At 40.4% G+C, this 13,542-nt stretch overlaps 1 protein-coding gene across 7 annotated transcripts in view; it reads right to left on the bottom strand.

The window, feature by feature from the left end:
- Positions 1-13,542, bottom strand: part of C2H8orf34 (chromosome 2 C8orf34 homolog) — a 292,844-nt gene that overhangs the window by 180,868 nt on the left and 98,434 nt on the right. For all 7 annotated transcript variants that reach the window (XM_039522706.1, XM_039522711.1, XM_039522710.1 and 4 more), the window contains exon 7: positions 2,116-2,282. In XM_039522706.1, the coding sequence (XP_039378640.1) occupies positions 2,116-2,282 (167 nt within the window). The remainder of the gene's footprint in view (positions 1-2,115; positions 2,283-13,542) is intronic.

Genomic DNA, 13,542 nt, shown 5'->3' with positions numbered 1-13,542 from the left:
GTGCTGTTAGCTTCAAAAGAAAATAAGATGCTTTTTACAGCATGACATTTTTTCACAGTCCCAAAGTTTGAGCAATTCTGCAGCAATGTAATCCCTACATTTATATTTAATCTAAAACTTGTACTGTCAACACAAAATAAGAATTAAAACAGAAAGCTGGTATAAGGAATATGGAACCATTGTTTCAAAACTCTCCCTCTATCATTTTGATCCTGCAAGGTGATTGATTTATGTGTCTCCCAAGCCAACTAACAAGATGATCAGGCCCTATCAATGGTGAATTGGGTTTGTTGAGGTAACAGGGCTATTACAGAAAAGAAATATTTTTTTAAAAAGTATACCTAACACTATATGAATGCCAAAGAAAAGTCTTCTCCCACCACTTGGCAGATGATTTGTGTTTTATTTTGTGCTTCCAAGATGCATGAAGTTTCAGTGTATATATAATTAACAATAAAGCATTTCAATCAAATACCAATGTAACTAAAATGTATGCATTTTATGCATAAAAATGCCTAAAACAAAATACAGAATCCTGAATTAAAAGTGCTTCTGTAGTTCGAGCATATATGAAATGGGGAATAAATACCTTCCATAGGAAAGTCACAAAAATGTACAACCTGATGCTAAAAGCTTTATCTAGTTCTTCATTTTAAGGATTTTCTGTTTCTCTGAGTGTTTACTTCATTATATGCTGTATCTATCCAAGTATCATACTTACCCTTCAGCAGATCCTTCACAACACAACACAAGTGCTGGAACCACCTACCCATTCCATGGAGCAGAAATCCACATCCACAATAGAATGATTTGGTGGAAATACCACAATGTGCCTAGCCCATTCCTGTGTTGTTTTCCTTGAGCTGGGGTAATCAAGCCCATTAATACTGTCTCCCTTGTAAATTAAAATAGTACAATGATATCAAAACTAGAAATTACAGTCCATGGGAATTATACATTAAATTACCATGCAATGTGCACAATGTAAAAACTAAATAACTGCAACATAATTTATACAGCAATCATGTAATCATGGAGCCAGTCTATAGAATAAAGTGCTGCTTGTCCTTTTATTTTCCGTGCTTTATTCTGTAGCTCAGATTTTTTCCTAAATAAATAATTCATTATAGTGCTTTTAAAATATAAGATTGAGCTATCCTTAAAAGGTAACATTATTCATGTACTCTGATCCCTCATAAAAGTTCTATAATGTAAAATGAAGCATATAGAAATATTGAAGACAATGGTTCCTTTTGACCATTTCAAGCTAGAGCATTTAAAAAAATGGAAGGAAGAGAGTAACTAACTCTTGTATTATACCCTTCTTTCACTTGATTGATAGTAAATAACTCCAGAAAGGGAGAGGGGATGTATTGAGGACCAGGAGTGCCAGAAACTCCCTAGAAGTGGGGGACCCCGCCCCTGTTGCCTGAACAATGGCTCCTCCCCCTGCTCGCTCATCTCTGCCCCCTCTCCCCATCGCTCACCCTTAAGGCTCACCCTTGTGGGGCCATGGCCCCCTGCCCCACCCTGCAGTTCCAGTGCCCCTGCTAAGGACACAGATTCCTAAAATATCATTTAAAACACAATCCAGTCTACTTGAAAAGTATAATTAAAACCAGTGCAGTAAGTCAAATTTACATTTTTCTCTCTATTTGCAGCTAGTTAGACTATGTCATTACTCAGACAAAATTCCCACTGAAGATAGGATTGGGATCTGACTGGGTAAAAATTAACCAGAGAAAGTATGTAAAGCAGACTTGTCCATTGTATCTTGTATGTACCTCTATCGATGAAAGCTTTCAAATGTTTTTTAGGAAGAGAAAATGAAATAAATTACCTTATCTTACACACCTGAGACCTTTGGTATTTTACAATGGACTGTTGCAGCTAGAATACTCCCTTAGTTAGACGTAGAGTGAGTATTTCTCTCCTATATATACACAGTACTTTAAGTTATTGATGCAAGTCTGCAATAACTCTATTAACTTCTATGCATCTGCAGATTTACATCTGTATTCCAGAAAGCAGAATTTGGCTCTATCTTGTTATACTTTATATAATATTGGAAGCAGTATGGACAAAATACTTGCGTGAATTAACTTTTTCAATTACCTAGTAGTTCCATTGCATCATCTTCATTGTCAATATCTTCTTCTGTCACTGAGGGAGCTGTGCTTTGAACAGAATCAAAAGAGTCCTGGGAAAGCATGGCAGCCAGTAGCTTCTTATGTTGCTGCTGTTGCTGTTTTAATCCTTTCGTCTTTGGCTCCATCTTTAAACTGGATGGGGGAAATCATAACCTCCTTTTACTGTTACTCTCTCTACAAAAAAGTACCTTTACAGCAGCCATTTAATTCAAATGAGCAAATGAAACCATTTAATTAAGACTAATTATTTTCAGTTTCTTCTGCAATTATAAACATCCATACAGAATGCTTGCCTTATTCTTTAAATACCAGAGAGATTGCCTCTCCCCTCACATGCAGCAGTAGCTGTTGCAATCAGCTGTGGAGTTCAAACTAATGGATCACAAATTTAAACATCAAGGAGATGTTGGTAAGGCACTGCAAATGAAAGATTGAAATTCACTCCAACATTGGTCTGACTAGTCTATCAATATTAAGATAACGGGGCAAGGCCCAACTCTTGAACAACATAGGTTGAGGACCCTGCATCATGATCTTAATATTAAAACTTTAGGTTAATGTCAGTTGGCGGGGGCAGCATGGTCCTGCGGCTAGGCCACTAGAGTGGGAATCATAGACTCGTAGGACTGGAAGGGGTCTTCTAGTCCAGTCCCCTGCACTCATGGCAGGGCTAAGTATTAAACCATCACTGACAGATGTTTGTCTAACCTGACCTTAAAAAAAGATTTCACAACTTCTCTGGGTAACTTATTCCAGTGCTTAACCACCCTGACAGTTAGGAAGTATTTCCTAATATCTAACCCATACCGCCCTTTCTACAATTTACCGTAAGCCCATTGCTTCTTGTCCTATCCTCAAAGATTAGGGAGAATAATTTTTCTCCCTCCTCCTTGTAACAACCTTTTATGTACTTGAAAACTGTTATCATGTCCCCTTTCAGGCTTCTCTTCTCCAGACTAAACAAACCAATTTTTTTCACTCTTCCCTTGTAGGTCATGTTTTCTAGACCTTTAATAATTTTTGTTGCTCTTCTCTGGACTTTCTCCAATTTGTCCACACCTTTCCTAAAACGTGGTGCCCAGAACTGGACACAAACACAATACTCCAGTGGAGGTCTAATCAGCACGGAATAGAGCGGAAGAATTACTTCTCGTGTCTTGCTTACAACACTCCTGCTAATACATCCCAGAATTATGTCTGCTTTTCTGGCAACAGTATTACACTGTTGACTCATATTTAGCTTGTGATCCACTATGATCCCTAGATCCCTTTCTGCAGTATTCCTTCCTAAGCACTCATTTCCTATTTTGTATGTATCAGGAGCCTATTCCTAGCTATATAACCATGGATGAATCATTTGGGGTAAAATTTTCAAAGATTTGGAACCCTCAGTCCTGTTTCAAAAGCTTCCCTATCACAGGAGCCTAGGGAACTCACTCCACATACTCCACATTGACCACATACTCACTGAAAATCATTTGGAATTAGGTGCTTCACCTCTAAGGGTATGTCTACACATCAATAAAAGACCCACAGCAGAGCTTGGGCTGAAGCCTGAGCTCTGAAACCCCATGAGTGGGGAGAGTTTCAGAGCCCTGGCTTCAGCCTGAGCCCAAATGTCTACATTGCAATTTTTAGCCCCACAGCCCAAGACAGCTGATTCAAGCTCTGATACTCCGTATCATGGATTTTTTTATTGCACTGTAGATGTACTTCAGCTTCCCCTCCCACCATTTTCTGTCTTGTCTATTGAAACTGTTAGCTCAAAGAGGAGAAGGACTATCTTTTACTAGGAGTAGGTACAGTACCTAGCATAACAGGGCCTCCCAAACTTGGTTGGGGCCTCTAAGCACTATTGTAATACAAATAATTAACCACAACATAAGTCGGTGTAATTGACTGAACACTAAAGCAAATCTTCTCCTTTTGACAATATATATTTAATATTGCATGATATAGGTGACACAGTAACTATATCTCAAGTCAGGGAAATCATGCATGAGGCAAACAGTTTTTTATAGAAATTAAACCGATGGACCTTCGCAGGCTTAGGCATATGAATTTTAAATTTTTGGAGATTTTCTGCACTGGTCTCCTTGTTTCTGGATAATTGCATGATATCCTAGTATGTAGGCACTTAAGTACCAAACCACACCAAGAAAGCACATATTTGTGACATCTGAGTGGTGGGATTTGTATCCCCAATTAATTGACCACATACTCACAAAAAGCATCCTTTAAATATCAAGCCTTTTTATATTTTGGCACACTTTGTGGACCTTGGTTACTTACCCAACATATTTTCCCCACTTGCAGTTTCCTGTAAGCTCATGTTTTGTTCTTACTCACTGCTCCACAAATATTATCAAATGTTTGTCAGTCTTATCATATGCTATTACCATACCTCCACAGCCTAGTTATTTATACCCGTGCTGTTTTGTCACGGATTCCCTGATGGCTAGTATTCTCCAGTGCAATCCTACACAGAGTTTAAAAAAAAAATTGTACAATTGCCTACCCTTTAGTTCCTGCCTAAGTGTCTCACCCAATGCCCTGGAAAGACTCCCATTGACTTCAAAGGGCACTGGAACAGGCAATAAATTATTTACATATAAAACTGGGGAAAAAATCATAAAGCCAGTTACAGATGTCTTATTGCTGTTATGGCAGTTTCCCAATTGGCAACACTAGTGAAAGCTTAGAACCCCGCAGATTAAATCATCATAACCACATAATTTTTATGTCGCTCTGTTTTCAGAGTTTTGTGATATAAATCCTCTTTCCCGATAAAAAGGCAAAAAACCCTATATTACTAGTTTTATACATAAAAATATGTTTTCTTTTAACAAGCTTAAAAGAAATACATGTTTTTAAATTTTAATTTTTAGCTCAGCTGGATTTGCTTAGAAGAGAATGGAATATAAAGTATCTTGCCAGTATGATTGATGTGTCTTAAGGCACAAAAATATTTTTTATGGCTCATGATCTTCACCATAATATTTTTACTCACTTGAGTATGAGAAACAAAGAAGCAAATTTTTGACCTAAAAAATAATTATGGGCCCAGTTCATAAAAAGATATGCAAAATTGGGTGGTATTTCTATGTGATTTTTTACATGTGACTGAAAGTAAAGATTCATATAAAAATACTGTATAAAAGAAAATATGTTATTTGGGCACATGCAAAACATGTGGTAAGGATTTAGGTAGTACTGATTTATATGCAGATAATCCACTACAGATCTAGAATATCCTCTCATAATGCCCATACAAAGCTTTGTCACATGAACACCTAGCAACTTTTTTAATGACTAGACTATCCCATTACTTCTAACCCAAAATTAGGATAGCCTATAGCTATGGGGATTCGGGGGAGGGGGAGTGGAAGTGGGGGAGGGTTAGTGTTGTATTAATTTAGATAGAATATATGGCCCAAAGGTGTTAACATAACCCAGTCTCTGTCCAACATTAAAGAGTATAAACAAGATTCAGGGTTTGATAGAAAGAGACCATAGCCTGCTTAGTACTATGGAAAAGACACAATTAAAAATCTTGTAAAACTTTTATTAAAGACATAGGAAAAGAAAGGAAAACAAGTTAAAGCATTTGAAATGTAAAGTATTAAATAAGGCTTTTATTTTAACAGCATTGCCTGTTCTTTCCCTTTAGCTGGAGACAGCTTTTCGTAGGGGGGGGGAAAAAACTTTGATATAATCTTTAATCCATCTAAGAGATTAACAACTATCCTGTTTGAGGAAAAGAAGTTAATTGAGATGGGCTGGACCTCTCATTGTTACTGTTGTTGTTAAAGTCCAATCCCATTTCCTAGAACTCAAAACAAGACAAACACAAACAAATGGAGAGAGAAGAGAACAACAGAGAAAATGCAGCTTCTGTCTCTGGTGCTGACTTTCACTTGCAGCCTCACTGCTGGAAAAGCCTAGGCACAGAATGTGGTCTTATCAGCCACTCTGAGTCCTGGCAAACTTGTTCCAACATCAGGCTGTTTAGGCCATTGCTTTAGCTCCCTCTTTCAGTGTTTCAAAATATGCATTCTTATTAGACAAAGGAAAAAGGAGAGAGGATAGGAAAGATAAAAAATAAGGTAAGGAAGGAAAAGGACACATTTGGGGGCGGGAGAGGAGAGAAGTTCTCACTTTTCAGGTGGTGTTTGTGGTTCAGACAGGGCTGGCCATGTCATCTGGCTCCCTCTTTCTGGCCTAATCTATTAAGGACATCTTTCAGTATCAGGATAAGGAAGGTTCTGGGATCCCAGGAGACAATAGGGATGGCAGCCATGATGGTGAAGCTCCCTCCAGTAGCCAATTTCTCTCCCCAGAGTCTTTCTTTAAGGTCCCACAAAGGGTGTTGCTGAGCAGAACAGCCCATACCCTCATTACTTTGTCCACTAATTAAGCCTAATTTCTGACACACCAATTTTGGTTGATAGATTTTTGGTCTCACACTTTTCTTGGTTACCAAGCACAATCATAAAATTCATGAGTCCTTGAATTATATCTATAGGCCTTTTAGTTTGGAATAATGCAGTGTCTCCCCTTTGAAGTTTTTCCCCTCAACATTTTCTGTTACAAGTTATTGTGATACTTTATGAACTTTCACTCACTTTTCATAGCTGAGTTCACAATTAGGGTAAATTTGTAGGTCCAATTATCACAACAGTATGAAAGAGACCACATTCATTTGTGGGGGAGAAAGGGCGTATGGAGCTGATTTCTCAAGGAATTGGGAACATGCAGGGAACAGGCAGAAGTTTGCATAAGCAGACCCCATCAAAAATCATGCATCTTGCGTGAAAGTCACAATTTCTCTTTAACCCACAGAAGGGTCCACTGAACTGAAAGCCAGGAGACTATGTTTTTAGTCTTTCCTCTTCCAGTGACTGGTGTTAATATTTCTGTGCAGTTTATGATCCATAACCTAGGAGTCAGGCAGGCACCTGGAGATGCAAGATAGTTGGCAGCTGTACCTAAGAGAGGACTCTTGGGAATGGGGGAAACCCCAAACCACTCAGACCCTAGGAGACACACCATAGAAGAGAAATCTGGGGCCCTCCCCACCACCTTGTGGAGAGAATGTAGGAGATGTCTCATACCACCATTTATCCCGGCAGGGGCAAATGGGCTTGCTGCTTCTCCCTGAATTAGGTGTAGAGTAGACAGATGTAGACCACTCCACCTCTCCTGAGGCACATAAGTAATGGTAAGATAGGGTAGGTTCTGAGAGAGGTGGTGGTTGGTGTATAGATGGGGCATCCATGAGTTCTAGCTACTTAGTTGAGTCTCCAGCTTTTAACTCTTGAGAACTGAGATTCTCATTAAAATCCCCTAAAATCCTCCTGTGTGCACATATTACCCCCCCCCCCAAATGTGGAAATCCCCAGATCTCCATCTTCTCAGAACTATCCTAGGGAAATTTTTTGACATGCTGAAAATTATGAAAGTGGCCAGGATTGCATTTAATCCCATTTCCACAAAGTGAATTCTTGAAGCTGAGCCAGCTACCAACAAAACTGTCACCAGTACTTTCATATTGTCCCTGATCTCATGTTACTAACTTTTCCTGTTGTACATCAGCAACACAGAGCCTCCATCAATGGCTAAAATTTATAAACCAGTTACTACTAACCTACTTGAATCTGATTAACGTACCTTTCCCAATCTTTTTAGTAATTCACTCCCTGTATGCTGTCAATTTCTAAAAATCACTCCCGCTTCCTTTTAAATAAGTAGACCTGATTCTCAAATGTGCTGAGTCCTTGCCAGCTCCCATTGCCTTCAGTAGGGGTTATAGGTGATTATCACCTCTGAGAACCAGGCTCCATATTCTTAACAAAGGATAATATGTTTTTCTTCCATTGTACAATACTGAGAGAAGCAAAATTAGGAAAATATTTTTAAAAGTGAGATTAGAGGCAGCACAGAGGACAGCACTCATAGCATTCCGCAAGCCACATATCCACTGGCATTTTCTACAGTCTATTTTATGCTGAAAGGGATAGCACCAAAAAAGGGAGTGTGGTAGCAACAGAAGGGTAAGACCTAAGAACCAGCCATTCTAGACTTTTGTTCATTCCCCTAAAGAATGCCATTCCCAAAGCTTCCTAAACTGTTCTAAGCAATAACAACTTGCCCTTTACACTCTGTGACCACAATCACAGAGTGAGGGGGAGGGATAGCTCAGTGGTTTGAGCATTGGTCTGCTAAACCCAGGGTTTTGAGTTCAAGCACTGAAGGGCCATTTAGGGCTCTGGAGCCAAAAAAAAAAAAACCCCAAACCTGTTAGGGTCAGTACTTGTTCCTGCTGTGAAGGCAAGGGACTGGACTCAATGACATTTCAAGGTCCCTTCCAGCTCTATGAGATAGTTCAGATTATTACATGGGGATTTACCTGTCAGAAGAGCTCAGCTGGGGAGGCACTCAGTGGTACATGGCACCAATGACAGCCATCCTCCCAGTGATTGGAGGAGCTGAGAAAAAGAGGCCTGCATCTTTGACAACATGGGCCTAAATCTGCAAGTGTTAAACCTCTGGATACTAAGAATATTTCACTATTATGGTGGGGAGAACTCTGTGAGGAGAAAATATGCAGTTTTTACTTTCCTCTTCTTACTGTACAGCATTAGTTTAAAAGCTTAGCATATGTAGATACTGGTAATGAATGGCCAATAAACTATCACAAATATTTGTCTTTACATTTGTCTTAAAATTACTTCATAGTGTTTATAAATCATCTTTTACCAGATTTATACAGAAACAGAGATTATGAATTATGAAATGCTTCCTTTTTTAGTTACAAGTAAAATGTGACCAAATGACTCTAGGCTACAAACAGTTTTAATTAAGTATCAGAGGGGTAGCCATGTTAGTCTGGATCTGTAAAAGCAGCAAAGAGTCCTGTGGCACCTCATAGACTAACAGACGTATTGGAGCATGAGCTTTCGTGGGTGAATACTCACGTTCCAATACATTAGTCTATAAGGTGCCACAGGACACTTTGCTAGTTTTAATTAAATAACAGAATAGTTTACTGTAATTTAGATGTTGCAGTCAACAAAACACTGATTAATAGTTTACTATTTCATGAATTCTAATTAGCCCTATAAATTCAGAGCATGCTGCTCCCAGTACTTATTGATGTATTATATGTATGTATAATTAAAAGTTAATTATGTAATACCTTTGACTTGAACTATACATGAGTTAACTTTGACCAACCGATATTGCTTTTTATAACAACCAAGCATTTATTTTATGCTTATTTTTATAAATAACTAACTATTTGACTATACAAGATGTGCATTTTCAAATACCAACATTTTACAGATCCAGTTCCAAACCTTGTCAGTTCAAAGGGACTGTAAACTAGCTGAAACTAGCAACCCCTCGCCCCCAGTGGCTAAGGGAATAGGATGTACTCTGGGAAATACAAAGATGCCAGAACAGTTCTATTCCATCTCCCCTTAAAGCCCACAATATAGGAGGAGGAGTGGCCACAAAAAGAATTGGCAATAGAAGCCCTGCTGCACTCTGGCTAGGCTCAGATTGCTTCATGGCAAATCCCAAGAATCCAGGAAGCACCTTTTGCCTCTCACTTAGCTGCTGCAGCAAGAGGAACCTGTATCCCTGGGTGCAGCCAACTCATTATATTTCCGATAGCAAAACAAAGCAATGGGGAATATGTTTGCTGTTTAGTAATCCAGAAAACAGAACTGTCCGATTTATATGTCTCACATATAGCATATACAGCAACTCCTCATTTAATGTTGTTTCAATGTTAGGTCCATGCTCAATTAGGGAATATGATTGTTTAAACTTCACTGCTAAGGATGTTAAGGAGAATTACGATTGGTGCCTTTGAGGGTATTATTCAAAGACATTTAATGGGGTGAGGAAAGCAATGGAGTCACCATTGTCATATTGAGGGAAGTACATGAGAGAAAAGTATGTGGTGCCTGATATGAGGAGAGAATCCTACAGTTTGGAGGAGTCTAATTTCAGATAGAAGGCGGTGATGAAGAGTTGTTGAAGGTTTAGCACATAAGTGTCCAGGGATTATATTAAATTACATTTTTTTCAAAAATTTTCACATTCTCCAAAATAAAAATCAAACAACTTGTTCTTTTATTCAAAGCTGTTTTTTGTTACCTGGCCCTTAAGAATGCTCATGCCCCATAAGAGTAAATGGCCCCCAAATATACCGTATATACTCATTAATAAGCCTGAATTTTTTTTAGTAAAAAAGGGAAGCACCAGAAAAGGGAGTCGGCTTATGAACGGGAGAGGGAGAGGTGGTACACAGCCCCTCCTAGGGTGACCAGATGAGAGACATGAAATATTGGGCGGGGAGCTGGGCTGGTCTCCGGCAGAGCAAAAAAACCCAACAACTTGAGAGCTGGCAGCTCACCTCCGCCTCCCATGAGCGGGCTACCGTGTCCTGCTTCTCCCCCCTCCCTCCCAGTGCTTGCGCTGCCATACAGTTGATTCGTGCAAGCCTGGGAGGGACGGCGAGGAGGAGGAGGAGGAATGTGGCGGGGCCACGGCAGGGATTTGGGGAGGGATCCAATGGGGCAGGGAGGGAGTGGAGTCGGGGTGAAGCCAGAGCTGAGTTGGGGGGAATGAACCCCCTCTGCCTGTGCACCAGAGTGCAAAATATCAGGACAATTCACATCCCGACCGATGTTTGGTTGGGATGCAGGGCAAACAAGTAAATATCGGGACACTCCCGATAAAATCGGGACATCTGGTCATCCTAGCCCCTCCCCCTCAACAGAGGGAGCAAGGAGAGGCAGCACAGCCAGCAGAGCCAGAAGGGAAGAGGCCCCAGCCTCTTATATGTGCCGCCCATGGGAAGAAGGCATTCATTCCACCAATCTGGGATATGGCCTTCCATGTGAGTTGATCTAATATTTCATGTCTCTCATCTGGTCACCCTAGGAGGGGCTGTGTACCACCTCTCCCTCTCTATACCCGTTCATAAGCCGACCCCCTTTTCTGGTGCTTCCCTTTTTTACTAAAAAAATTCAGGCTTATGAACGAGTATATACGGTATATTTGGGGGCCATTTACTCTTACGGGGCATGAGCATTCTTAAGGGCCAGGTAACGAAAAACAGCTTTGAATAAAAGAACAAGTTGTTTGATTTTATTTTGGAGAATGTGAAAAATTTTGAAAAAATGTAATTTAATATAATCCCTGGACACTTATGTGCTAAACCTTCAACAACTCTTCATCACCGCCTTCTATCTGAAATTAGACTCCTCCAAACTGTAGGATTCTCTCCTCATATCAGGCACCACATACTTTTCTCTCATGTACTTCCCTCAATATGACAATGGTGACTCCATTGCTTTCCTCACCCCATTAAATGTCTTTGAATAATACTCTCAAAGGCACCAATCACAATTCTCCTTAACATCCTTAGCAGCGAAGTCTCATAAAATAAAAATTCCCATATCCTTCTTCAGAAATAAAAATGTTCTTTGCGGTTGATCCCTTGTCTTCTCTCTGCTCTCCTTCTCTCTCTCTCTTAGGTGATGGTTAGGAAGAGGAAGCCATCTTCTGCCTCCTTCCCCCGAGGAAGGGGATGCAGCATCCACTTTTCCTATCACCACTCAAGAACAGATCATCTCTATGCTCTGATTATGCTGCTGAACAAGCAGGCACATGGCCGGTAAGCCAGCCCCAATAATGAGCTGCATGGCTCGTTACTGCCACTGCCCAACACCACCACTACAGAGCCAGTGCTGAGCAGCCAATTAGAGCTCAGCTCTTTTTTCTTCCTCTAGTCTGAATCCAGACTAAGTGAGCTGACCATCATCATGTATTTCTATTTACTTGCATTTTTAAGAATACCTATAGATGTCCATCTATGGTGAAGCAGAGAACCCTCCCACCAGCACGGAATGGGTTAAGGAGACCCTTAGGGCCCAGATAGCTCCACCCTGTTATACCTGCAGCCAATGCCAGGCCTGGATGGGAGAGAAAAAGAGGGAGCCTGGCTCAGTTCGGGGCTGACTGGTGAAGAGGCAGGAGGGAATGATCACTAGCCTGCCAGCCAAGGCAGCTGTGAGAGCCCAAGTATTGTTTTCCTGGCCAAAGGAGATGGAGAAAGAGGCATAGGAGCACCTTAGTGACTGAGGGGTGGAGACTTTGTGGAGACTCCAATCCCACAAGCTTATGGCTGTCCTGCCCAGAGGAACCTGGGACGGCAGCAGGATACCACCCAGGGTCCACCAGGGGTCACTATTAAGAGACAAGCCACAACAGGAACTTGGACTATAGGGGTCATGCCGCAAACTGAAGGGTCAACAGTAGGAAGTAGTTCAAGGCAGTGGATATAGGAAGATCCCCTACTCTGTGGTGACATACACGGGGCCCTGGGCTGGGACCTGGTGGAGATGGAGGGCCTATGTCTCCCTGCCCCCTACCCCTGCTTTAAAGACTGAGGCACCTTAACTATAGAAGCAAGGAGCAGGAAGCCAAGTACTTCAACCACTAGTCTGACTGACCATCCAAGTCCTCTGTTATACCATCCTATACAAATGTTGCCTATTCCATACATTAAACATGTACAAAACAATATCAAAGGACTGCCCATAAATGTAACCACCCTCCACCAACTGTTTCCACCAGCGTCTGATAAAAAGGGGGTAAGGGAGAGCTTTGCAGAATGCCTGAAAAAATAATAAATCCAGCTTCTGACAGACCAAGTAGAGGCGCAAATTCCTACATAAAGGAGCTCTCAAGACCATAGATGTTGCAGATGTTTTCAAAGGGAGAGTACTGCTACCTACGTAAAGAAGGAACAGAAATATGCTTGTTAAAGTCTATGTCCTAGTCTGGGCACATAGAAGACACAGCCTTTTCCCTTTAGCAATATCAATGGAGGACCTGATAACACTAGAGGCACCACAGAATGCAACATTGAAAAAAAATAAGTGTGAATCACATTTGGAAACAAATTTGAATACTTTTCCTTTTGTTATAAACAGTCCACTTTTGTCATTTTAATCATGTAAAATGTTCTGCTTGTGAAAACTGAATACATTTTCTGTGATTGAGGCACATTAACAATCTGATTTTTCCCCCTCCAGCTAAGAGATAACTGAGTACATTGAATTATCAAAAGCTATTCACTATACTGAATATAATTTTCTCCTTGAGAAAGAACTTAGTACCAAGATGCTAACTGAAGAACTGAACATGAGAAATAAAACTGAGAGGGGGGAAATTTTGTGGTGATAAGCCCTGTAATAATATAGAGGAGCTGCTGTTCCCCATCAATTTTTCTTTTAAATGAGGATAGTTATATTTGTTCCTATTTCTCTAGGATAGAATTAGCAAAAAACAACAACAAACCACCTAAAGGAGG

The sequence above is a fragment of the Mauremys reevesii genome, linkage group 2 (assembly GCF_016161935.1).
Source record: "Mauremys reevesii isolate NIE-2019 linkage group 2, ASM1616193v1, whole genome shotgun sequence".
In the NCBI taxonomy this organism is placed as follows: Eukaryota; Metazoa; Chordata; order Testudines; family Geoemydidae; genus Mauremys; species Mauremys reevesii.
The sequence above is the reverse complement of the archived record's forward strand: the minus strand, read 5'-3'. Positions and strand labels throughout refer to the sequence as shown.